Source organism: Terrapene carolina, unplaced genomic scaffold (assembly GCF_002925995.2).
Source record: "Terrapene carolina triunguis isolate 2854851 unplaced genomic scaffold, T_m_triunguis-2.0 Scaffold210, whole genome shotgun sequence".
Lineage (NCBI taxonomy): Eukaryota > Metazoa > Chordata > Testudines > Emydidae > Terrapene > Terrapene triunguis.
The window spans coordinates 10233025-10260356 of record NW_020664561.1 but is presented as its reverse complement, the minus strand read 5'-3'; the positions used below and the strand labels follow the sequence as shown (position 1 = coordinate 10260356).

At 50.9% G+C, this 27332-nt stretch overlaps 1 protein-coding gene across 1 annotated transcript in view; it reads left to right on the top strand.

Annotated features, from left to right (window-relative positions):
* The window catches only part of LOC112107425 (astrotactin-1), a 203478-nt gene extending 176352 nt beyond the window's left edge, over positions 1-27126 (top strand). The window contains exons 17-22 of the mRNA XM_024201119.1: positions 16582-16850; positions 17517-17650; positions 18359-18510; positions 20243-20378; positions 22203-22303; positions 26939-27126. Coding sequence (XP_024056887.1) covers positions 16582-16850; positions 17517-17650; positions 18359-18510; positions 20243-20378; positions 22203-22303; positions 26939-27126 — 980 coding nt within the window. The remainder of the gene's footprint in view (positions 1-16581; positions 16851-17516; positions 17651-18358; positions 18511-20242; positions 20379-22202; positions 22304-26938) is intronic.
* The last annotated feature ends 206 nt before the right edge of the window (positions 27127-27332 follow it).

Sequence of the window (27332 nt, the reverse complement as noted above, 5' to 3'; positions counted from 1 at the left end):
CATTCATGGAGGATAGGTCCATCAATGGCTATTAGCCAGTATGGGCAGCGATGGTATCCCTACCCTCTCTTTGCCAGAAGCTGGGAGTGGACAACATGGGATGGATCACTTGATGATTGCCTGTTCTGTTCATTCCCTCTGAAGCACCTGGCACTGGCCACCGTCAGAAGACAGGATACCAGGCTAGATGGACCATTGGTCTGACCCAGTATGGCTGTTCTTATGTCCCATTCAGGTGAATGTTACAGGTTATGGGAGTGCTATTTACAGCCAGCAGGAATCTGCCTGACCTGTACTGTAAGGAACAACAATGCACTTGCAAGAAGTGAACTAGACAATCTAATAGATTGTTTTCATCTCTAAGTTTGGAGATTCAAACTCCTGGCTCTAAAATAAATAATGGGACTTGCTCCATCCTGGCATGATGGAAACTCGGCTTCTATGCATGGGTCTGATTTAGGAAATTCACCTTTCTCTGACTCTGGATGGATCACTTGGATTCGTACGGCTATTGAAGCAGGGGTTTGCCCAAAGCCACCTGTGACACTCTGTACCTCGGGGGACACCCTACACCCCCGTGTTCATCTTTATAAAATGATTGTATGGTATCCAATGCAAAGTTTGTCATGTTGGGTGTCTTCGGAAGGCTCATAATGCACTGAGCATGGTAGTTATAGTGATGTTATAGTAATTGTTACAGTAAGGTTATAGGTTATATTTTCAGGTAGATAGTTATGAGGCTGAAAATGTATCCTCATGACTTAAAGCAAGCCCATGCAAAAACTCTCCAAGAACAGAGAGGCAGTTCACACCTCATCCGGACATGGATGGGACAAACCCAGCCCAGCCTCACAGGAACAAAGGACACTGGCTTAGGCAGCAGCAAAAGAATCTATTAGACCCTCAAGGGAGTCACCCCCTTCCTTTGGGCAGTTTGGGACTGCAATGAGGTAATGCTCACCTGACTCGGGGGGGGGAGGGGGAGGGCAAAGCCAAGAGGAAAGAAAGGACATGATAAAAGGGAAAGAGACATTTTGCCATGCTCTCTCTTCCACCTACATCTACAAACACCACTACCACCAAGCGACTGAAACGCGGATCAAAGGGGAGAGCTTGACTGAAAAGCCAGCCTGTGGTCAGAAGCATCGAAGTTTTTAAAGACATTGAAAGTGTTAAGATCAGCTTAGAATGCGTTTTGCTTTTATTTCATTTAACCAAATCTGACTTGTTATACTTTGACTTATAATCACTTAAATCTACCTTTATAATTAATAAATCTGTTTGTTTATTCTACCTGAAGCAGTGCATTTGGTTTGCAGTGTGTCAGAGAATCCCCTTGGGAGAACAAGCCTGGTACATATCAATTTCTTTGTTAAATTGACGAACTTATATAAGCTTGCAGCATCCAGCGGGCATAACTGCACACTGCAAGATGGAGGTTCCCAGGGTTGTCTGGGACATAGATATTGGCTAGTGTCATTCACTTGCAAGTAGCTGGACGCAGCTTACATGCCAGAGGCTGTGTGTGAACAGCCCCGGGGGGGGTCCTCACAGCAGAGCAGGATAAGGCTGGCTCCCAGAGTCAAGGATTGGAGTGACCTAGCAGATCACTGGTCCAGATAACACCAGAGGGGAACGTCACACCACCCTCTTTAGTATTAAGTCCACTGTAGTTCAGCGGCAGGATCTCTCTGAGCACAGCGACTTTTCTTTTCTCTATTTCCTCCTTTTTTCCCCTCCAGTCTGGGCCGTTTCACCGTGGTCTCTTCCTTTCTGCAGGTCTCGCAGTCTTCTCCTTCCTTCCTGTACAGTATCTCCTTTCAGCTTCCCTCCTGTTCCAACACCTGCCACTTTCTCCTCTTAGCTTTTAGTTGGTGAATGTCCAGATATTGATTGAAAAATTGCAAGAGACAAACCATTCTCTGTGGGTGCTGCTTTCCTCCTGCGCCTGCAAAGCTGTCCCAAAGTGGTCCATTTCCAGCACAATGGGGAAGCTAAGAAGTGCTCTTTCTCCTTTTTGGTTTAACAGGCTTGTTTTGTTTGCAGGGGTTTCTGAGTGAGGTTAGCACTGTCCTATTTCTCGGCAAAATGTTTAAACAGTAAGTTCTATTGAGCGTAGAAGATGGAGACAAACTGACTTATTAACTGAGGAGCTGGTTCTTCTCTGACCCCCCTTGTAATGATTGTCAATTGCACGCATCACACTGTGGGCTGAAGTTCCAGGGAAGTGGCCTCTGGGGTGAATGTGCAGTCTGTGCTGATGGAGTCCAAAGGTTCCTCATCAGACTTAGCCCTCGGCTCTGTGCCTAGAGCAAACGCTGACTTTGAACAACTCAGTCCTGAGTAACTCTTCCTACTTCCTCTTCCTTCTCTCATGCTGCTTCCTGCCCAGATCAGCAGTACTGTAGAGGTCTGAGAGAGAAATTAAGTACATAATCCCTAGGGACAAGTAATAGTAGCAACACAGCAGAACCTCGATTTCATGAGCATCAGTCTTACGAACGACCAGTTATACAAACCATTTTTTCTTGGCCGGGGGAAAACAAATCACACGAGATGAAGAACAAGCCTCCATCTCTTCACATTCCAGTGCCTTCAGTGCATTGGAAGTCACTTTGCAGTGGTGTGAAGGACATGAAGATAGCGATGCAGTGCACTGTTCTGCAACTTAGGCACTGGACCTCCCGTCCTTTTGAGATGCTCATTATTATGATCTTTTCAGTTTTATGAACTCCTCAATCCCAGGTTAGTTTGTAAAATAGGGGTTCTACTGTAACTAGAACTGCTTTCATATGATCTCCAGCTACAGCAAAAACAAAGCCCTGAACAATGAACATCCTTCGCCTAACTACTATTGGTGAGCTAAAGTTCCCCTCCCACCCTACGTGGTTGTCCTATAGGAACTCCTGCATCTGGAGTCGTCGATGAGGCATGATTCCATGCTAAACCCCAGGGGCTAGTGCAAATGAGCACGACCCCACTGACATCAGTGGAGCTGTGCTAATTTACCCCAGCAGAGGATCTGACCTCCTGCTGACCTTGTCCTCAGTGCCCCTGGGATGCTGCCATGTAATATCAACCCCTGCCAGCTCAGTGCCACAGCACTGCAACATCTCTTGCCGTGACGTCCTCGCCGGCTGAAGCTGAAGGAGGCAGGAGCATCTCCTCCAATTTAAGATGGGGGGATCGGTTTAATCCTTATGTCTCGTAGGGCCATGTTCTGCTCTCCGTTGACTTCAGGAGCCTTACTCAGGCTTGGTGCTGGTGTGGCCCAGCGCACAGTTTGGCCACAGCGTCATTTTCCAGTGTCGGGTGGTTGCCAGCTGGAGGGCAGAGAAATGACATGTGAATCCTACCTTTTCATGTCCGAGCAAATGACTGTCCCATGCCGAGTGCTTCCTGTGGAGTGGGCATTCCGGTAGCTCCAGCTAAGTGACATCAGTGCGCTTTCCTTTGAAGTGGGAAGGATCTGTCAGCCTCTCTGTTCAAAGCAAATGACAACGAGACAGGCCGGCAGATCAAAGTTCCCTTTCTCATGCCAGCCAGGTGGGTTTTTAATGGGTCCCTCTTTCATCAGAAGCACCTCCCACGTCCTCTGAAAGAATCAGGGAAAATCCATACTGTCCATGTGGGAGAAAAAAGGGACACCTCAGTAGATGCCAGGATAAGCCCTGGAAGTTCAAGAACTACCCACCTATTCCCCTTTTCCTGCTGGGTGCGCTGGAATTTCACAGAGAGAGCCACTGCCACGTCAGTCCATCCGGCTCTGGCAAACCGAATGGTCAGGAGAGATGCCTGGGGATTTGAATATCACCAGCTTTACTAAATCCTGAACACGTGGCTGCATAGCAACTCCTGGCCATGCTGGTGTGACAGCCGCTGTCTTGGCCAGCACACCAGGGACTGACCTGGAGACTTTCAGAGCAAAATATGTGAGCTGCTATAGCTTGAGCTACAGAACCAAGTCTCCCTAGCGGGGCCTGTAAACAACTTGAGTCCTTTGTGGATTGATACAGATGGAGACCAGTAACACTCACCAGTGGGTTACACTGGCCAGGGAAATGTTTCTCTCTCCGTCTGGATCCCGCGGACTCGTGGCAAAATGCAAAACATGCAGTTAACCTGCAGCAATTAGAACTTTGCATTGGTGATTTGCATTCCAAGATAAACATGTCTCAGCTGTTTCTCAGCTCTCATTGAAATCAATGGGAATTAGGTACCTAGATACTTTTGAGGAGCTGGGCTTAAGTCTTCTAGCTAGAAGTTATAGCTGATCTATTAACCTCTCATGTGGACCAAGCACTAGAGGGGGACAAAGACCCACGCTCTCCTACTGCAGAACCTGCTGAGTGCATGTGCAAATGCTTGAGCAATTACACTAGAGTCCCTGGTTCTTTTGGGCCGGGCATGCAAGAATCCAGATTGCACTTCTTGCCAATGCAGGGTGATGGTAGGTGGATTAGGAGTCCTCACACCCTTCCCGCAGAGCTATGCACAACCTGGCTGAAAGTTTTTACACTACTGCAGACTTACTCGACTCTGCCTTGGTTTGTCTCGTGTCCCTTTTTATTTGCACAGATTGTTCATTGCAAAGTTCATGAGAGCTGAGAGGCTGTTTGCAAAGAGCTGATTGGATCCATGTACATATGCCGTCCATTTGCAGTGACTGCTAAGTAGTAAAAGACCTGCCAGTATTCCTTGCGAGGCTTGCTGCAAAATAGTTCTGGCCTAGTCTGGAAAAGAAAGCATGGAATCACTCTAAAGATCCATAGGCCTGCAAGCCACCTGCTGATGTTTGCAGGGACCGAGAAAACATACTTCACATGCAGAAAAATACTAATTTGAGATCCTGTCCCAACCCACCCAGAGATGGAGCATTCCTGGGTCATCACATGCATCCCACCTTCCCCATTTGTACCAATCACCTGGCCGATGACAGCTAGTCCCTAATGGCTGGAGAGATGCATTTTGAAATAGTCTGTGGGCCTTTCGAAACAATACTGACACTTCCCCTGTGATAGCCGGAGGTCATGGGTTTTTTTAAACACTTAAATTCTTGCGATCCAGAGCATATGTTCTCTTGTTATCTTTTAATTGGTTTCTGTTATAAATGTAATACCAAGTGTTCGTGCCGGTGGCGGAGGCTGCTGCCGCTGTTGGAGCTGGGGATGGCGCATGGCAGCCTCAACACTTTGCGTGTGAAGTCAGAGCCTCATTACCATTCCCATTTCCCAGCCACCCTCCTGGCTGCTTCCCCACTGGGCAGCTCCTAGGCCGCGGATCTCCCGATTGCGCCTCGTAGTCGTTGTTTAGTTCGTGGTCGTTGGCCCAGATGCTCCAGGATCAGAGGCACAGAGGTGCCAGGAAGAGCCTTAGGGGCGCAGTTAGGGCTCAGCTCCACCTAGGGATCGTTGAGCGGAAATGTGGTGTCCTGTGGAAAGGATTTCACCTCTAGGCCATAGGGGTTTGCATGGGCCTTTGCTGCAGAGTGAGATGAATACAGGCTGGAGAGAGGCCTAAGAGTTTCCTGGGCCAAGTGAAAGAAGGGGGAAGGATGCCACCTTCTCCAGACTGGGTGGCTCTAGCCACTGCTCACGTTGCCTTCTCCATGCCCCTCCAGCCTGTACAAAAAGGCATCATCCATAATAGCTTCCATTAATCACCTGCCCTCTCCCCATGTCCCTCTGCTTCGGACCCCCAGCGCACTGAGCGTATGGGGAGGAAGCGGTGTTTTAACTCAGGGGGCTGGGACAGCAGCCAGATAATCAGGGCAGCTTCTAAAACCATCACCGTTGAGCAACGCAAGACTTGTCTCCTCCTGAGGCTAACCAAGCCCCCCATCCATGTCAGACCCCCCAAGAATATGGGCTTGTAGTGGGGCAGCTGCCCCACTCTGGTGTGGAAAGGGTTAAAGCAAGCCAAAGAGGCTGTGCAGAGCCCCAGCCAATCATGGAAGGGCTTATTGGGAGCCAATCAAGTGGAGGCTTGAAAGCAGCCTATCAGGGCCAGGCTGGGCCTTATAAGAAGGCTGTAGGGCAGAGAGGAAGGCAGTCTCTCCCTGGAGGGCAAAGGGAGAACAACTGGCTCTTAGAGTAGGGGTGGGGAAACTTTTTGACCCGAGGGCCACATCTGGGTATGAAAATTGTATGGTGGGCCATGAATGCTCATGAAATTGGGGGTTGGGGTGTGGGAGGGGGTGAGGGCTCCAGCTGGGGGTGTGGGCTTGGGGGTGGGGCCAGAAATGAGGAGTTCAGGGTGCAGGATGAGGCTGGGGCAGGAGGTTGGGGTGCACGGGGTGTGTGGCTCCAGCTGGGGGTGTGGGCTCTGGGTGGGGGCTGGGGATGAGGGGTTGGGGTTGAAGGAGGGTGCTCTGGGCTGGGACCAAGCGATTTGGAGGGCGGGAGGGGGATCAGGTCTGGGTCGGGGTACAGGCTCCAGGTGGCGCTTACCTCAAGCAGCTCCCGGAAGCAGCGGCATGTCCCCCCTCCACCTCCTATGCAGAGGCACGGCCAGGCAGCGGTTCCCAGCCAATTGGAGCTGCAAAGGCAATGCTTGGGGTGGGGGCAGCGTGCGGAGCCCCCTGGCTGCCCCTACGTGTAGGAGCCAGAGGGTGGACATGCCGCTGCTTCCAGGAGCTGTGTGAAACCACAGCACACGCGGAGTGGGACAAGCCCCTGACCCCGCTTCCCGGCTGGAGCGCCGGAGCAGGGAAAGCCCTGGACCCTGGTCCCTAGCAGGAGCTCAAGGACCAGATTAAAATGTCTGAAGGGACGGATGTGGCTCCCAGGCCATAGTTTGCCCACCCCTGTCTTAGAGAAGCACCTAAGACAGAGCAGTGTTGGGCTGGATCAGCAGAGGCTGGGAGAGCTCTAGGCTGACGACTGCCAGACTGGGGCCCTGACACAATGGCGCAGAGAAAGTGCTGGGACTACAGGGAAGTGGCCCAGGGAAGTAGGCAGTAAGGGAGAGTTTGAGGAGGGCAGTAAGTGGCTGCTGCTAGAGGGTCCCTGGGTTGGGGCCCAGAGTAGCGGGCAGGCCTGGGTCCTCCCCCTTCCCCCCCCCCCATTTGCCAGTGATGAAAGTGGCTAAGCCGGACTGCAGTTTGCCTTTAGAGGAAGAGGCTAGACTGAGGACTGCAGTGAGCCATTGAGGCGAGTGATAGAGCCAGAAGCTGCCCCCCGGAAGTGGGGGGAGAGCCAGCGGAGCAGGCACAGCCGGAAGGCAGTGTCCAGAAACAGATGCCGTGGTCCGGGAGTGACGTGGGTCCGACTGTGAGGACGATGGAGACCGAGAGAGTAACGGTTGGTGACACACCACTAGCGACGGCGCACCACTGAAAGAGCTAATTCCCAAACCAACCAGCAGGAGGCTGGAATGAGACATCTGCTAACCCTCCGCGGCTCTTCCAGCTTGAACTGGAGAGCCTGTCTTCTGTTGTTCCCCATTTTTTTCTTTCTTCTCTCTCTGTGTGAATTCAGGGCCTGTCCACAGAGCGCGGAGCCAGGTTTTCATGAGCTCAGCTCTCGTTTAGGCCGTAATAAGAGTGAGCTTATCCAAAGCACCCAGCAGTTGGCAGCTCCCGCTGTGCCATTGGCGGGTGGGTTTTCAGAAGCTCCCAGCATCCAACGGGATGAGCTCTTTTGAAGATCTAACCACTTATTTTGAGGCCCAAAGAGGAGCTGAGTTCTTTTGAAAATTCTGCTCCGTCTTGTGAGGTGACAAGCTGTCTTGTCTCCTGTTGATGGGAAGGTTGAGGGAAGGCTGTCTCAAAATGCTGGGCCTTGCCTTTTGCTCTGAAGGCAACAAGACTCTCAGCCATCCAGCCGTCTTGACCTTTCCCAGGAATGAGCCCCATATCTGTGTGGTCGTCATTGTGAAAGCCCCTGCTCCTGCACACAGGTGAGTCGCTCTCGAGCTCTGCTGTTCCAGTGTGATGCGACTGTCGTGACAGGTGACAGTCATGGAGGGCGAGGCTGTCCCTCAGGTAACTGGGGCTGGCCCCATCTCAGCTTGCAAAGATGGGAACCACCATTCCTTTTACACAGGCTGTCAAACAGCTATCGGAGGGGAACAACTTCTGGGCACTGCAGACCTGAGGTGGTTTCTGACCATCAGCTTAGGAGTCAAACGCTCCATATCCCCAACCACTTTATGTTCCAGTTCTGCTAGATAAGCTGGTGTTGGTTTTGATGGTGGAAATACCTTAAAATCATACCTGACAGATTGAAGGAAATGACTCTTACAACATCTTGTGTTGCCACTTATTTAGTTACTAGTTGATGATGGTCTTGTTCCCTGTAGAACAGGAGACTTTCCTGACCTGCATAGCTGGTGTTTGTAAGTTATGGGCTGGGAGCTCAGAGCCTGTGCATGGGAACTTTTGCACTATTTTAAATGGAAATAAATAATAACATGATCATCCCCAAGGGCAAATTCACCCTGCTCCACTGTTGTGACTCTGTTACTATTGCATCGGGGCCATCAGTTTACAAAATATGTCCATCTCGCAAGCCAGCATCGTCACCTTGCAATGCCATGCTGTAACACAAGATCCTCAGAGATGTTTCAGGGACACTTTTGATGTCCTGCTAGCAAAGTTACTGGATGGCCTGCTCAAAATCAGGACAGTCCTATGTGAATCCGGACCGCTGACTGCCCGATTATGGGTGGAATACTGTGCTCCACTGTGGTCATTGTGTTAGGAGAAGGTCATCGTAGAAATTGAGAAGCTACTGCAAAGGGCAAAGAGAATGTGTCAAGGACTCCAGGGTCTTGGGTATTGACTAGGATGTTATGTCCTTTGGAAAGGAAGAGATGCAAAAGGGCAACTCGGTGAGTTATTCAAAATCACAAAGGGACAGGATTGAGAGAAGCGATGTGGCTGTTTGAAGTGAAGGGAAGGCCAAGAGCTCAAGGAACTAGAGGTGAGAGGCCTTTAGAGAGCATCGTTTATAGATTACAGACATTGCCCAGCACAGCAGCAGGATGAACAGCTTTTAGACAGAGCTAGAAGAGTGTTTGTAAGGCAAAGGTATTGTGGGATCCAACTGCTAAACCCAACTGGTGGGAAAAGAAGGAGATGGGCTCTTCCTCTAGACTTCTATGTGCCCTCCATTATGTCCCACATCTGCCAAGAAGCCCCAGCTCCTGTTGCCAGTGACCTTGCTGGATTTCAGTGCTAAATTCACACGCTGCCTCCAGATGTAGGCAGAAGCAGTCAGGTCCCAACCCTCTCTTGTCTTATGCCGCTCTGGGCGTTGCAAACCTGGCTTGTCTCTACCCTCTTTACACTGATGATGTTGTTCAGAGTCATATATGTACACACAATCTGGATCCAGTCCCAGAACAAGCAGATAGCTGCTCCCCAGCCAGCCCTTCGCATGCACTACTCTCTCCCCCACTGCTAACAGAGATTAGAGCATCTTGAATCCCGCTGGGATACTTAGTTCCACCTCTCTCCGTGTCTTGTTCTCACTCGGCAGGTAGAAGCCAGCTGCGCTCTGCCAATCCCGAAGCACACTGCTACGAAACACGCTGCCAGGATTTGTTTGGCTTTGCAGGAAGCTGGGCACAGCTGCTGTCTTTGCTGGGTAGAAGCCAAGGAGGCTGGAGAGCCTTTCTTCCTCGCGTCTCTTCTCCTTCTCTCTCTCTCATCCACCCACCCACCCCCATGTATGTGTGGTGAACCAGGACAGTGGGCTCAGTAGTGCCTGCAATTGCCCAGAACAGCAGCCACCTGCCCTTGCAATGCTCTAGACCATTCTCAAGCCTGCCTAGATCCTTTTGCAGCTCGCTCCCAGCTCCAGCACAAAGGAGAGGCAGAGGTGAGGGAAAGCCAGGAAGAACAGGGGTTAATAGGCATCAGGGCCTAATCGTCTCCTCAGATCCAAGCGCACCCCCACCCGTGAAGTCAGTAGGAGTTGAAGGAGGGCCCGATCGGGTGCTGGAGAAGATACATTAGTTCAGCACATTCTTGCTCTTCGGGGTGATAGGGAGAGCTGTCTGGGTACCTCTTTGATGGAGCCCACGCTCTTCTCAGTTCCCTGTTCTAGATTAGGACTTTCTACACCTGATCTTGAGGGACACTTACTATGTCTGCTCAGCATCTAATACGGATCTCCCTTCCAGGTAGGATTTTCAGGCATCTCAGCACCCAGCAGCTTGCATAGAGAACACGCGCACACAGACAGCAGGAGCTGCTGGGTGGGGAGGTCTTTTGACAATCTGGCCTCATATTTTCAGAGCGCAGCAGCAGCAAGAAAAGCTCGCTGCCTTTCTTTTCAATCGAGAAGTTTCATTTGAAGATTTCCCCCTGGGTATATTGGGCTGTTTCGCCCCATGCAGTGTTATTCGATAGAAACTTTCCTTGAAAAGAAAGACACTTCACTTAATTCACTCGTTAGTGGAGATTGTCCAGCTTCCGAGGACATGAGCCCATTGCCTCATATCAGCCTGCAGCTCATTTCTGCTGTTTGATCCAGGAGCTTTTGGAGGAACTATACTGCACATTGCTGCAGGAGTGGAATTGATCTTAAATAGGTCTTTTAAATCATTGCTGTCATATGCTATTCCCAGGCCTGGAACAATTCATGGCGTCACAGCACCACCTAGTGGTCTCTTTGCTGTAGGTTGTTTTAGCTGTTGAATATATTGCAACACTGTAGGTATAGGTGTACCTGGTTAATAGCAAGCAGAGACCATTCAGAGTATCTCGAGCTACTTTGATATCATAGGGACTCTGCAAAAGCAATTCTGCGTTAAGAAGCAATTCTGCTTCCCTCACCAAAGCGGTCTCATATAAATCAAAGTGATGTCAGTCAGCAATTTTAATCATGATTTAAATCAACAAGCAGGAACCCTTGATTTAAATCAGCAATTTTAATCTTGTTTTGCATTTATACCTTTTAGTTGGTAAGCATTAAAAGATGTTTAGTCACAATGAAATACAGCCTTTTCATCAAATGGGGTCTTTGCTAACCAGGAGAATACACTATATCTATACACATTTATTCATTCAGATTCTTATTTTTTTACCTATTTTTTTATGTTGGAAAATGGTGAATGGCACATTGCTTATTTACTTAATTTTTTACTTTATATTTGAGTCAAGACTCATTTGGCTGGAAATTGGATTTCAATTAAAAATGCACAAAAACAGCATTTAAAATTAGTTTGTTATTGGTTAAATAAACCTACCTTAAAGTGTGCTGGATACATAAGAGAAAAGTAATTATCAAAATATATTTTGTATTTAAAACCAAGAGAAGTATTAGGAAGGAAGTATTATCGGTAGTTAGTGAATTGAATTGATGTGGTTCTGTCCGAGTGCTAGTCCCTATGTGTATTCCACCCGTGGGCACACATCCACCCCATGCACCTGAGACTGGAAAATCATGCAAGTAATGTCCGTTAGTCCACGCCTCTGCCCTGGAGCTCCTCGTGGTCAGCACTGAGGAGGGGATAAGGAGAGGTGTGAGCTGACTGTCTCCCCAGTTTTTTCTTACCACCACATGACTTGATTCAGAATCCTCTGTGTCTGTAGCTATCTTTGCATTGTCTCTCTTATCTGTAAACATAATTGTATATAGTTCTTAGTGTTTTTAGTAATCTCTCTATAGTTAGTGTAGACTAGTTTTTCCCTGCCCTGAGACTCTCTGTTTCCCCCCTCGGGGGGACTGTGCCCAGAGTTCTGGATTTAAGAACTGTCTCCTGTCCTCCCTCCATCTCGGTCAGCAGTGACCACCAGCACTATCTTTACTGCTCTGAGGAGGCTCATATCTCCTCCAAGTGAAATATCTGCTTCTGCTTCCCTCCCCGGACCTGAGAGGGACAACAGCTCTATCTGAGGAAGTACCTGATGGACAAAGCTAGGAGACCCCAGTCGTATCCAGGCCCTTGAGCAGCGCTCCTCCGAGCACTAGCTTCAGGGCAGAGGCCAGATCTAATAAAGCCAAAGACCCGTTGTCTTGGGTTCTCATGAGAGATGGGGATGCTCTCACAGACACAAGAACAGATCCCCTTCCGGATTTGCTCCCAAGAGAAAGGGTCCCTCCCCGACTCCTTCCAAATCAGGTGAGTCCTCATACTCCAGTCCTAAAGACTTAGGCCCACGCAAGCCACCCAATCACGAGGGTAAGGCACTCCGGAGCAAGAAACCAAAGGTATCAACTCCGGTACCAGTTAGTAAACTGAAGAATCAGTATCTGCCAGCACTGACAAAGAGCTCCAGGCAGAACTCTTCTCCCTTAAACGGTACGAGCCCGATCTTGTAAGTACCTGCTAACCACTAAGCCCATGGATACACCAGATCCAACAATACCGATTAACAGGACCAGGGTAGATTGAGACTTATACCTTCCTGGAGGATATCTTCACTCTTCTGTACCCACAATCTCCTCTGCTTTCAGGTCCAGTCCTGAGGAATGTTTCAACACCAGAAGTGGACTCCACCTCAGGAAGAGAGAGCTGCTTCCCTACTCCATCCACAAGCAAGCAGCGACAGTACTGCCATGGAACTAGATTCTACCTTTTCCTCAATCTAATGTTCAGGATGAACCATCGCCTTCATAAACAAAGGTTAGCCTGGACAGGGCTTCTAGACTTTTCTGGACTCATCCTCCAACCAGACAAAACTACCCTCCCAGAGACTATTGGTACCTGATGCCTTGGGGTCCCCCCAGCCAGCCTTCAAAATATACTGGCCCTGTTGGGGTCCATGGGACATGCATGGCACCCTGGATCTGTGTGAGAGGCTCACAAGCCCTCTTCCCCCAGACAACAGCAACAGGCTCTGCTGGAGTATACAGAGGAGAAAGATGTCGAGAGCCAGATCCACTGGTACCAGCGTTACTCATGTGTGTATCATCATCCTCACACAATGGGCAATTGCCCCATCTTTGCCATCCCCACCTGATGACCAGAGACAATACAAGAACTCTTGCAGATGGTGACATCTGAACCTCAGATCCCATTTGAGGAAGTTAATGGCATGCAGCATACACTCTTGGACATCCTACAGCCCAGTGGACTCAATCAGGTAGCTCTGCCAGGCTTTCATGGAACCAGCCAGGGTGTTATGGCACACACTTGCGTCATGCATCTGTATCCCCAAACTAGCTGAGAGATGATACTTTGTCCCTGAAAAGGGGCAGAATTTTTGTTCACTCATCCTGCCCCCAACTTCCTAGTAGCACAAGCAGTTGTAGAAGGATCTGGGCAACCACACTCCAAGACCACATCTGCGGACAAGGGCACTAAACACCTTGAACTTCTGGGGAGAAAAGCGGTCATATCCACCAGTGTCCAGTTTAGAATCATTAACTTCCAGGCCCTGCTAGCTAAGTATGATTTTATGAACTACTTCATATTCTTGGAGTTTAAAGATACACGTCTTCAGGAGGAAAGGGCCCAATTCCCAAACCTTTGTTGACAAGGGTAGACTCATGGCAACAACTTGACTCCACGCTGCGGTTGACGTGGCCGATACCACATCTAGAGCAACCACAGTAGTATTGTGGAGTGAATCACGGCTTCTCTCTTCAGGGTTCAAGGTTCAGAACAACATCAAGCATTTACCCTTTGACCCAGCTAATCTCTTTATTGAAAAGACAGTCAATTCTTTGCCCTAGTTATGACTCCAGGTCAACCCTCCACTCCATAGGCATTTATACTTTGGCCCCAAAGAAGAAACATCATAAACAGGTGTATATATCAATGCCTCTTCTACAACCTTTCTACCACTAACGACCATATGAACCACCACGTAATTATCAGACACTGCAAAGACCAAGGTATGCAGCTCCATCCACCTCAACGTCAGCCACCCAATATCATCCACTGGCTAAAGGTCACTTTTGACAGGACGTTCAAGAGTTGCCAGCCATCATTGACACCATCCTCATCTATTTCCCAAACCTTTGGTGGCTGCCTAGTGTACATTTGTAAGGTGCCAACTTGGAGTTGCATCCATCCCTTCACGAAGTCCAAGCCACTTCTGAAAATGCAGCCTTTGGAACGGCAGCATTACAGTAATCTATATCGCCTGCATCCTTGCACCCCCCTGACGACTGCTTACCAGTCACCCACATTTGGTGTACACATAGGGACCCGCTCACAAAGAAAAAGAGGAGGTTACTTACCTATAATTAGATGCTCTTCAAGATGTGTGGTCTGTCTCTGTATTCCACTACCCTCCCGCTTTCCCTTCTGCTTCAGATCATGATTGAATTAATGATTGAGAAGGAATGGTCTGCAAGATTTTAGAATTAGTAGATCTCATCTTCTTGTACTTTGTTTTTAGTTATTGCTTGGATATAGAAAACAAGCTTTCCTGATTTTTCAACTGCCAGTCAGTTTCTCAACTTTGACTGAATTAGTCATTGAACTGAACCAGTTGAATAAGTTGAAATGAAGAAAATATTCTCGCTGCAGAAGAGGCTACTGCTATCAAAAGCTGGTTTAGCCCTTCAGCAAGCTGGTTCCAGGTGCTTAGCCAGTGACAGCTACCAGTTTAGTGATTTGACTTTCTTTAAACTTCGGCAGCAAATACAGACTGCTTAATATTATTTGTTAATTTGAATGGTTTTAATACATTATAGCAAGTTTAAGCCTTAAAATAGATTGTCAATTTCAAATTTAGTTTTAAATAGGTTTATTTTTAAAAAAAATATTTAAATTAAATAATCTTAAATTTAAACCATTTTTTAAATTTAAAATAAAAAAATCTGATTTTTATTTATATATTTATTTATTTTGAATAAGTGATTTTTATCCACCTTTCCAACAAGTGTCAAAACTAGATTTCCGAGAGAGAACAAGGAGAGAGGCTTTTGGGGAGGAAAATAAAATGGTTCTTATAACTATTGCAGTGCTCCTTTTTGTCTATTAATAAAAACGGGACTTGCATACAATGTTAACTACTTAATAATTAGGCTCGGCAGGATTAGATTTTTTCAGTAAATGTTGATTTCACCATATAAACACAAACCGATGAAAAAACATCTCCATCAATGATGATAGAAATTTACAAATAGGCAAAGTAAGTACTTACTAGAGTTTGTTTGACGGATAGTTACTTTGTATATTTTGACATTTGATGTTGACAATTTGTGTTTTTTAACAGTTGTAAAGCTGTAACTTTTTGAATCGCAACGTCTGTCATTAAATAAATATTATCTAACCCCCCATAATTGCTTGCAACTGTGAACATTTAAATTAATACAAATAGAAAAAATGCTTAAAACTCATAATTTTGCACAACTGTGAAAATTGAAATAGATAAACATTTAAAAAATTGATCATGGGCTCTTCAGGCTAGAAGACAAAGGTATAATGAGATCCAATGGCTGGAAGTTCAAGCTAGAAGAATTCAGGCTGAAAAGTCGGTGCCCGTTTTTTACAATTAGGGTAATTAGCCACTAGAACAGCTTACCAAGGGTTGTGGTGGATTTGTCCATCACTGGCAATTTTTCAGTCAAGGTTGGATTCCCCCAACCCCTCCTTCTCCCAAAAGACATGCTCTGGTTCAAACATGAATGAATTCTGGGAAGTCTGTGTTATTTACTCTGACCTCCTGTAGGATCACAGCGGTCCCCTCTGGCTGTAGCATCTTTGAAACTATGAATCCTGCCAAGCCTATTAATAATAATAATGCTTTGTGATGTTTTCCACTCCTAGATTCCAAAGTGCTTTACAAAGGTTGGTCAGCGTCATTATCTCCCATTTTACAGATGGGGGAACTGAGGTACAGAGAGGTTCATGCCAGAATTTCCAAAGGAGGGGCCTGATCCAAAGTTCTTTTTCTTTAAATTCAGTGGGCTTTGGATCAGGTCTTCCTAGTTGTCTTACATAAAAGCCTAAAGTGAAATACATGATGTGGAGACTCTGTGCTACACTGCCCTCTAGTGGGTGGAATGAGAGCTGATGAAATGCTTGCTTTGAATTTATAATGCTCCCCCCCTCCAAAAAAAGTTGTAATGTTTTAAATTGAAAAACATCTATTCTTTTCACTCTGCTCTTACCCACAAAGGGCTAAAAGGATTTCCCTTAAACTTAACAAGAATTACTCCTGGGCTTGAGACCAAGCATGGAACATTTCACCCCAAAAGGAGGATTTTTAAGGAAGTTCTCCGGATGTGAAAGCAGGTCCAAGTGGAAGCCAGAATAAACCTTTACTCTCATTATGCCCCCCCACCCCATCTGCAGGAGAGAGGCTCCCTCCAGTGGAGATTTCAGTCACTGCAGATGGAATTCAGTCCACTTGCAAATAGCCTGGGGACTCGGGCTCTGCGCGTGAGCGGCATGGAGGGCAGCCGGAGAAGCAAACCCCCAGCCGGAGGCCAGGATGTGGGGAAATGGAAGCACAGAGACGTTTAGGTCACTTGCCAGTGACAGAGCAGGGAAAGGAACTCAGAGGTCATGATGCCTGGTCCCTGGTTTAATCACCAGTCAGTATTTCCTGACTATGAAGTGAAGTGTGGCCATCTATGGTACTGGAAGAGCCATGGGCTGTAGAGGGAGAACAGGTGAGGGCATTATGGGTTGGCCTGATTTCCCATCCCCCCTCTTTCTCTCATTTCACAGGCAATTCCCCCTCTGACGAGTCCGAGGAGCGAGAGCGGGACCCCAAGGTTCTCACCTTCCCCGAATACATCGCCAGTCTGTCGGAGTCGGGCACCAAGCGGATGGCAGCTGGGGTCCGCATGGATTGCCAGAGCAGAGGCCGCTGCCCCTCCTCATGCCCGCTTTGCCATGTGACTTCGAGCCCAGACACGCCAGCCGAGCCAATTCTGCTGGAGGTCACCAAAGCAGCGCCCATCTATGAGCTGGTCACCAACAACCAAACCCAGAGGGTGAGGAGCCGGTTGCTGAGAGAGGGGTAGAATGTGGCAGGGTTGTGATTGGCTGAGCTGAGGTTATTAGCAGCGAATGGCTCTGGCAGGCCTGGAATGACAGACAGCCCTTGTGTGGCGTGGCCGGCTGGCAGCATTGCTGCTTGCCTTTCCACCTCTCCTTATTGAGCCAGCCTGGTGTTTGCCACGTGGAGCACGTAGGTACAGCTTAAAGGGGTGTAGCACGTGGTGAGGAACTGCCAGAGAGCGTCCCAGAGACAGGCATCTGCCTTGGCGGGGCTGTGTGAGGTCACCATAGTGACCAGGCACTTGGCACACTGCCATCCAGCTTATCAGGTCAGAGCACCAGCCACCATTCAGCATGCGCGGGAGTAAACAGACCCAGGCCTGGCTCAGCAATTGCCACTTGAAACCAGCTGCAGATGGGTGAAGGCTGAACGCCTCTGCCCCACCCCATGAATGGCCCCCATCCCTTTTGACTTCTCTCTGTGTCCCCTCTTTGCCAGGAGGTCTCAGAGCTCCCAGCTGCTGGCAGTGCGCTCAGGGCTGTGTGGGGAGCGGCATGCACAGAAAGTTACAGGGTTTCAGATGCCAGTGGCACAGCGGGTGATGAGGGTGGGGTGCCGTTCCTGCTTGCCTGGCCCTAACCCTCCTTCTCTATCTCAGCTGTTGCAGGAGGCCACCATGAGCACCCTGTGGTGTTCCGGGAGTGGGGATGTCATTGAAGACTGGTGCCGGTGCGACTCGAGTGCTTTTGGCGCCGACGGGCTCCCAACCTGCGCACCCCTCCCACACCCAGTGTACGTCTCTCCCACGCTGATTTCGCCCCCCTCCGCAGAGATTATTCCTCTTGAAGGGGACTTCGGTGCTGGTGCAAGGTGCCGGAGCCAGAGGCCCAGAACCAGCGTGTAGCTGGAAGCCGGGGTGGTGGCAGCAGCTTGAGCTTCCCCCGCTCCACCCTGTAGAAGGCCTTGATCCCTGACCCCGAGTGACGACCTTCTGGCGTGCGAGGGAGTTGAGTGTGGCATAAAGGTTTCAGCAGCACTCGCTTGAAACCAGCTGCCTTCCCCAGGCAGGGCTGGGTGGTCTCAGAAATCAGTGGGACGTCTGCACAAATGAAAACTAACACCAGGCTTGACTGGTGCTGCAGCTTTCCTCCCCAGTGCAGGAGCAACTTAGGCACAGGATGGGCTGGATGAGGAGGGGAAGCAGCTGGCCCGGACCTCTGTGCACTGGCTATTCTGGGCTGCAGGCAGCCATGCAAGGCTCCCACCGGTCACCTTTGCCCCCCACCCTACGGATCATGTCTTCACAGTCCTGCTTCCTGGGAGGCACAGGCCATAACCCAGCCCGTGAGGACAGTGAGTCTCCAGTAGCTCAAAGGGAGCAATGGGTGGAGCCAGCCCCACACTGAAGAGGGTTGGGAAGAAAAGAACGGCACTGTTAGGGGCGGGCAGGAGCTGCCTATTCACAGGGTCTGACCCTCCTTGGTTTTCCCTCTTCCTCAGGCTGCGGCTCTCCACGGTGCACGAGCCGAGCAGCACCTTGGTGGTGTTGGAATGGGAGCACTCAGAGCCGCCAATCGGAGTGCAGATCGTCGATTACCTCATCCGTCAGGAGAAGATCACCGACCGAATGGATCATTCCAAAGTGGAGACCGGTGAGGGCAGTGACGGAGGGTGCTGCTCCTGCAGCAGCCAGAACTGGGCTCTGCTCGGGCTCCTCCTTTGCTCTGGGGGCGGGGTGGCACTGGCAGCCAATAATGTTCATTCCTGGCTGGATGAGGAACACACTCATCACAGCTCTGCCTTTTGCAGCATTGGCTTGGTAGCAAAGGGTGAAATCAAGAGCAGAATGCTTTCAATGGTGAGGGGTGGGCCCCCATCCAGCAAAGTACTTAAGCCCAGGCTGAACTTTAAGCCCATGCTTAAATACTTTGCTGGATTGGGGTCATAGCTGCCTGTTTTCACTTACTTGCAGCATTCCGAAATCCGTCTCTTCTTGGTCTGAAAGCCTGCACCCTAAATTCCTCCCCAAGGTTATTTCTGAACTCCATGTATCTGTTTTCATTCCGAAACCCTGTGCCTCTGCTCAGGAGAGGAGACTTCATTCCCTCGACCTCAGATGTTCCTTAACGTTCTACCTGCAGAGAACCAAATCTATCAGAAAATCACCTAAGCTATTTCTTGCCATAGTGCAAAGGTCACTGGGATGAGCTATATCTTCTCAGGGAATCTCTAAATGGATTCCTGGGTGCATCTTGGTGTGCTCCCAATTAGCACATATCACTCCACCAGAGCACACGCTGCCTCTCCAGCATCCTTGCAGGAAGTACCATTACCGGACACATGCAGAGCGGCAGACTGGAGTTCCAGTCACACATTCCCAAAACAGAACACACCAGTTCGGGGCTCGGCTGCGGATGCAGCCATGGGAACTGCAGTGCTTCAACACATCTGTCTTACCAGCATCTTCGCACCCTCCTCCTGACAGAATACACTTGCCCACCGCCCACGCGTGGGATACACACAGGAACCAGCGCTCGAAGAAGAAGTGGAGATTACTTAGTCGTAACTGGAGGTTCTTTGAAATGTGTGGTCCCTGTCTATATTCCACTGCCCGCCCTCCTTCCCCTCTGCTTCCGATCCTACTGGATTCGTGGTAAGAACAGGAACCGGAGAGTCGTCAACCCGCAGTGGCTCTTATTCCCTCAGTCTGGGGGACGAGGAGAACTGTGCGGGCCAACGGACACCACTTGTTAGCATTTCCAGCCTTGGGCACAAGGCATGCATCCCCACCCACGTGTGGAATACAGACAGGGACCACCACGCATCTCAAAGAACAGCCGGTTACAGGCAAGTAATCTTCATTCACAATCACACCAGTCTCCATCCTCACTTCTTAGGCTGGAGACTCAGTGATTGTGAGGCTATTTGTATTTCTGTGTCTGCAACCGGGACACTAAGGCTTTTCCTCACCTGAAAAAGCTCCATAGAACTTCCACTTGCCCCCTAGCAGAGAGGTCACCGGCCTAAGAGCCTTGATCGTGTGCTGCAGCTCAGGGTCAAGGCAGGACACAAGAGCAACATAAACATTTTTCCTATCCTTCCCACCAATGCATTTTCTCCCCTTCCATAGCTCCCAATTGGCTAATCTCACACGGGAGGCAGTGCATGATGCATCACTCCAAATCACCAATAGTCAGCCTGTTACAAGGTCCTTTCCTCATTGCTCCTGACCCTCCAGGAAATATCTGATCGGTCACTAGGTATTGGGCTCAGTTGGCCAGTCTTGTGACCCATTGTAGCCTCTCCTCACCCATCATCCCCTGCTTAGATTCTGGGGCATGGGAAGATAATTGCCTAAAATCTCCTTTTCCCCTCTTTCCCTAGAGACGGTGCTGAGTTTGGTGGATGACATCATCTCCGGAGCCAAATCCCCCTGCGCGATGCCGGCACAAGTACCCGACAAGCTGTCCACCACCATCTCCTTGATCATTCGCTGCCTGGAGCCTGACACCACCTACACGTGAGTGACACTGCCTCTAATTGGCTACGCCCGACCTCGTGAGTAATACTGCCGCTTCTGATTGGCTACTCCCAAGCTTTCTCCTCATCTTTTTGGTGGGCATGGAGAAAGGGAGCATTCATTCTCCATTCTCTTGCGTGGCAAGCACCCCCCTATTGATTCATGCTGGATGTGCTCCTGGAACTATGCACAAATATTAAATTATCATCACCACCGTGTTGGCTAAGCTTGCCAGGGCTGTCCACTCAGCTGGACAGCATTTCCCTGTCAGTGACATGATAATTCTTGAATGCCGCATTTGATCGAGTCCGGAAAAAGTTCGAGACTTCAAGGGCCAGAACTCTATTGATTTTTGGGAAAATGGGGAAACCAAAATGGGGACAAATGGATGGAGCCCCATCAGCTGTTCAGCACAGCCACAGCTTCATGCACCTCTGCAGTTGTCTGAAGACCAAAGAACTGTTTGATGGCACCTGTTAATGTCTTCCAGCCTAACGATACCCCATCTCATCTGTGCCTACCTCCCACTAGGGTTTAACATGCTTACACCCTGAATGATTCTTCTCCCAGACAGAAGGAATAACGGTGGAGGAAGGGGAGTGGGAGGGAACAGAGCCCCTCACATGGGGGAAGGGGCAGACAAAGCCCCTGGCAAACGAGGTGGGGGAGATTGGCGTGATTAGGGATGTGGGGCATACAGAGCAGCTGGCATGGGCAGAGGAAGAATGGGGAACCCTGGTATGGGAGGAGGTAATGAGGGGCACCCAGAGCCCCATGGATGAAGGAGTCTCTGAAATAGATTGGGGTGGAGGGTGGCACACAGAGAGGTTGTGAGGGGCAAGGAGCCCCTGGTGTATGCCAGGAACTGGGCCTACATAGGCTGCGAAGGGTGCATCCCCCTCGGTTTTTTTATCCCCCCGGGGGTGTCAGTGGAGAGGGGAATCCGGGCACAGCAGCGTGTGGGTATCCCCCTCACCTGCACTGGAGGGTTATTTCGCATTTGCAGTCATGACCCAGCTGCTGATGGCAACGCCGTGCTCCATGGATCTGTAGATTCAGAGATGTGAAGCCCAGCAGCAGCCACGCAGAGCACGCGTGGCAGTGTTGGAAAGATCCTTACCTCCTGCCCTTCTTACACCTGCTTGATGGTATTGTTCAGCCTCACCTTCTGCCAGGCCCACAGTATGACTCCAGTCCACATGGGATGTAGACTCTCACTGAGCGCCTGGACTGATGCCTGACTTACCTACAGCCCCACTCCCCTGGCTGCAATGGAGGAGGCTCATGATGCGGTCGCACCAAGGCTGCTGTAATTCTGTTCTTTCCTTGTCACCTGCTCCAAGGCTGGGCCCAGGGTGGAGTTTACGCACAGTGAGCACCTCAGATGGCATCAGGATGGAGACAGCAGGCTCTTCATATGTTAGCTGGCTCTTCCCTGCTGCTGGTCAGGGCTCTGCTCTGCATCATGCGCCAGGGCTCTGTGAATTGGCAGGGCTGTCAGTGCCCCGAGTACCAGCCCCAGCAGAGAGCTGCCTGCACTAGCCTGAGGTCACTGTGCTGCAAAGGGGATGCCAAGCTTCTTGTATTGAGTTCTCACCTCCCACTGGGTCTGCATGGAAAAGCAGCACAGGCCAGTTTGGGGCACCTGTGTCAAGCAGAGCAAAGTGATGTGCATGGTAGGACAGCCCCTTATCTCCTAGGCAATTAGTTGCATACATTCCTCCTGATGGGGGGGTCTGCTGTGTGCACCTGCATGTGTGAGCTCCAGATTCCCCAGTCTGTCCGTCGTCTCTGTGCTGTGATAACATCTCCCCTCTCCCCCAGGTTCACGCTTTGGGGAGTTGATAACACGGGGAGACGCTCCAGGTCAAGTGATGTGACGGTCAAGACCCCATGCCCAGTGGTAGATGATGTGAAGGCTCAAGGTAACAGTGGGGGTGCTTAAGGGGGTGCCCTCCCCCCGGCAAAGCCCTGGTCTGACATGCTGGACTTCACTGCAGTGGATTGTCAGAGCATGGTTAAGCAGAACACAGAGCAGGCGAACCCCCACTCTTCTTTTGTTGGGCTAGTTGAAGAGATATGCCCAAGCCAAACCATGGGTGTGAATGGCCCTGAAGTTGGATGGAATCCAGATCCTGGTTGTTTTTGGCGTCTCTGTAATGGACGCACCTGAAACTCCAGAATTGAACACCCCTATAAACACTGGTGGTGTTTGGATCCGGATCGAAGCTTCTCAGATCCAGCCTGTCCCTAGTTATCTGTCTGGTTCAGACTGCAAGACCCTTGGGGTAGGAACTTTGGCCCAGATCCTCAATGGGAACTAGGCACCTAAACATCTCTGAGGTTCTGGGCCTTTGTCGTCATCTTTGTCCATGCCTACCTACAGCACTGCATTAGTAAATAATGACGATAAAGCGTGATGAGAACGAAGCACCCTCTTGGGGCTCCATGCATCTGATCTCAAAGGTTATGGGGACTTTGGAGGCTCTTGATGTAATTATTGCCTGAGGATGCACGGCTGCTTCTCTGTTGTTCATGCCGGGACAGAACCTTGTTAGAGGCAGTGGGAATCAGATCAATACATCTAGATTGTGCAGGTGGAATGAGTGTGTTTGTTTAAAAATAACATCTCATTCTGCTTGGATGGGAGGTAATGGGAAGCATTGTTCTGAGTATGGGATGGGATGACTGGTGATGGGGGTGACAGACCTACTCTTCTGAATAAACCAGTTCAGATCCCACTCAGCAGTAATCAAGTGGTTCCCACATGATGGCTGTCGGTTAGGTGGCCTCTCCCAAGCATCAGATCTCGGCCCCGTTACCATTACTACAGCAATAATTTGCTGCCCCAATAGACAGCATCGTCCATTTACGGTTCTCAGAGTGTGGTATCTCGCCCGAAAACCAAGCACCAGAGCCAGCAGTAATTGGAAGCCTGATTCACTAGAGAGACCAGGGTGTGAATGGTTGCAGGAACTGTAGCTGGAATCCCTCCAGGTTAGGATCAAGGCTGATGGGAGGGTGAGTGGATGGAAACTTGCCTTGCCATTGGTTGTTCAGGCTGATGGCGAAGTGTTAGAAAAGTCCCCAAAGGGTTGGCCATGTCTGTGGCTAGTACAAAAAAATAGAGTCCATGAGCTTCGACAGGAATAGAAACCCTCCTGCTTCAGGGCATAAGCCAGCCTTAGTGATGGGGGTTAGGAGGCATCTTCACCAGGGCCAGATTAACTTTTTGTGGGCCCGGCGCCAAACATATCTGTGGGCCCCCCTGGGGAATAATTGTAAAAGGGGCCGGGGGTAAAAGCACAATGGGGCAGGAGCTAGGGTTGGTCTCTGGAGCAAGGGAGGGGTCAGGGGTAAACTGCAAGCGCAGAAGAGCTGGGGAGGGGGTAAACAGGATCCCCCCCCCCCGCCCCTGCCCACATAGAGCGGGTACCTACCTGGTTCTAGCCCATTCTCTTCATCTCTCTCTGCACTGAGCTGCCCCTCCTCCCACAGCAGCAGGAGAGGTTCTCTTCCAGCCCTCTGGGGTGGGTGTTGGGAGTGGGAGGAGCGGAGGCTAATGTGGTTACTCCTATAACCGGACATTTCGCTTCCAGTCAGCACTGCTAACCGGACACTCAGGTCCCATTTTCTACTGGAGTTTCCAGTCTAAAACTGGATACCTGGCAACAGGGCTGCCAGAAAAGCCTGAGGAGGGGAGAGGGGCAAGCAATCATTTTTAAAAGTAAGAGGGCTAAGTCTTAAGGGTGGGGGGCAAGTGATGGGTGGGCTAGGGAGTGGAGAGGAGCTAGTGGGCAGGGCCATGTCTGCTGTACTGCCCAGGTAGGTTGGAGACTGTGGGGATCTGCTGACACAGTATCCAGGGCCGATGCAAGGATATTTTGCACCCTAGGTGAAACTTCCACCTTGCCCCCCTCCCCCTCCCCCCTCCGGAGCATTGCTTATTATAAAATTTCAAAAATGAATACAGTGGAGTCACATCTTACGCGGGTGTTAGGTTCTAAGGTCAGCGCGTAAGAGGAAAATCGCGTATAGTGAAAATTACCATAAAGTACAGTACACACAGTATACATAGTTTATACTGTCTACACTAGAACAGGGGTCCTCAACCTACAGCACGCATGCCAAAGGTGGCAAGCAAGCTGTTTTTTTTTTTTTTTTAATGTCAGGCTGCAGGTCCTGGCCACCACTGAGCCTGCTGCTGGCCTGTGGTTCCGTTCACTCAGGTGCCAGCCAGGGTCCCAGCCGGCAACTCCGCTCAGCCTCCTGGTGTTCACCCAGGCCGGCAGGAAGCTGAGCAGGGCCGGTGGCCGAGACCCTGGCTGGCAAGGGGCCGGCAGCCGGAGCCCCAGATTGTCAGTGGGCTGAGCAGGGCCGGCGGCTGGGACCTCAGCCCGCTGCCAGCCGGGGTCCCAGCCGCCGGCTCCGCTCAGCCTGCTCAGCCTGCTGCCAGCCGGGGTCCCGGCCGCCGGATCCGCTTAGCCTCCTGGCGGCCTGGGTGAACGGAACCCCAGGCCGGCGGACAGAACCCTGGGTGAACGGAACCCCAGACCGTTCACCCAGGCCGGCAGGAGGCTGAGCGGAGCTGGCTGGGACCCCAGCGGGCTGAGCGGGCTGAGTGGGGCTGGCGGCTGGCAGGAGCCGGCCCACTGCTGGCCCTGCTCAGCCCACTGCCAGCTAAGTGAACAGAACCCCAGGTCGGCAGCAGGCTCAGCGGCAGCCAGGACCCACAGCCTGCCATTAAAAAAAAAAAATCGGCTTGCGTGCCACCTTTGGCAGTAGTGTATACTGTACTTTATGGTAATTTTCACTTTTCCTCTTATGCGGTGACTTTAGAACCTAACCCCCATGTAAGATGTGACTCCACTGTAGTGTGTAAAAAAAATTTTGGGCACCGCTTTTTGGCACCCCCAATTCTTGCCGCCATAGTCAGTCGCCTAGTTCGCCTAGTGGTTACACCGGCCCTGAGAGTATCCCCAGCCCAGGTGACGTGACAGCCAGTGGTGGATTTAGAGTTAATGGGGCCCCCCAGCCCTGTGCTCAGCTTCATTTTTGGGGCTCCTCCTTGGGACCCAGTCAAGAAAATGAACATTCTCTCTTATCTCCCCCTGCCCCCGTTTTTCATTCTTTTTTTCTTCATCCTCCTCCCATAAGTAATAGCAAGTAAATGAAAATAAAGTGAGGTACCTTGATTGTTCTTGTAGTCTAACTTATTTTTCCACAGACCACTTGAAAATCACGGAGGGTCTCGATGGACCACTTAATGATCTTTCCAAATATTGTAAAAAAATGTTCGGGTGCGGGGTCTGGCCAGGAGCTAGGGCGAGGGAGGAGGCTCAGGGTTGGGGCAGGAGGTTGGGATGTGGAACGCTTACCTGGGGCAGCTCCTGTTTGGTTCTCAGGATGGGGGTGGGAATGTGGGGGGGTGCAGGAGTCAGAGCAGGGGGCTGGGGAGGTGTGGAGGGTGCAGGGGTCAGGGAAGGGGGCGGGGGGGGGGGAGGGGGTGCAGGAGTCAGGACAGGGGGCTGGATGTGTGTGAGGCAGTGCAGGGGGCTGCGTATGTGGGGGGTGCAGGAGTCAGGGCAGGGGGCTGGGGGGGGGGGGGGGATGCAGGGGCTGGGGCGGTGCAGGGGTTAGGGTGGGCAGAGGGCTGGGGGGTGGGCTGGGGTCGGGGGGGAGGTGCTCACGCAGGGGGCTGGAGGGGGTATATGTCCCAATTCCAGCCCCTTCCCCAAGGCCTCACCTCCACCTCTTCTCCTCCTCCTCTCCGGAGCAGCGTGCTGCGGCTCGCTCCTCCTCCTCCTCCTCTCCCCCCCCACCCCCGCCCGCTGGCAAGGAGCTGATCTAGCTGACCGGCGGCAGGCAGGGAGGGGGGTGAGGGAACGTAGCACGCTGGGGAAAGAGGCGGGGGAGAGGCCTGGCTCCCGCCTCTTCTTCTCCTCCTCCCCCCAGCTAGGCTGATCCAGCTGATCGGCGGCAGGGAGGGGGGAGGGAATGTAGCACGTTGCGGAAAGGGGCGGGGCAGGAGCCAGGCTGCCAGCAGAGGCTGCCACGGAGCCGCAGCAGCTCCCAGCATCAAGCTTCTCTGACCCCACAGGAGAGAGCGGGGGTGGAGAAGAGTGCGCTGGGGCCCCTTTCAACCATGGGCCCGGAGCCACTGGCGCCATTGTAAATCCGGTATTGATCTTCACCTGGGCGCAGGTTATCTCATAACTGCCTGTTGCAGGGTTCCTTGCACCTTCCTCTACAGCAGCTGGTATTGGCCACTGTCCGAGACATGCCATTGGACTACAGGGACCAAAGATCTAATCCAGTCTGGGAAATCCTGTATGTTCCACTGTCCCTCCTTCTAGAATATGACCTGGTGACACGGTGTAAATTCCAGGACACCCGGGGGGAATCCTGGCCTTATTGACGTCAGTAAGAGTTTGCTCTGGACTGCAGTGGGTTCAGGATTTTGCCCCAGGGCTCTTTACTTGATAACTGACCTGGTTTGAGGCTACATTTCCTTTCTGTCTGACAAACGCACTGACAGCCCTCTCTGCCATCCTACTCAGAAATAGCAGACAAGATCTACAATCTCTTCAATGGCTACACCAGCGGCAAGGAGCAGCAGACAGCTTACAACACTCTGCTGGACCTGGGCTCGCCCAGCCTGCACCGGGTCCTCTACCACTACAACCAGCACTACGAGAGCTTCGGGGAGTTCACCTGGCGGTGTGAAGATGAATTAGGACCCAGGTAAGCCTGATAGCTGTGCCGGCTAGCGTAGCAGCTCTGCCTGACCAACACACCCCTGAGACTTATTACCATTAGGAAGGTTAGATTTGGCAGATTGTATTACTCTGGCACATATAGGCCCAAAATGAGATCCAGGCCTCACTGCAGTTACAAGCTGCACTGCTGCTGTGCCCCAGGGAGGACTCGGATGTGGGGGAGGGCACTTGGCAT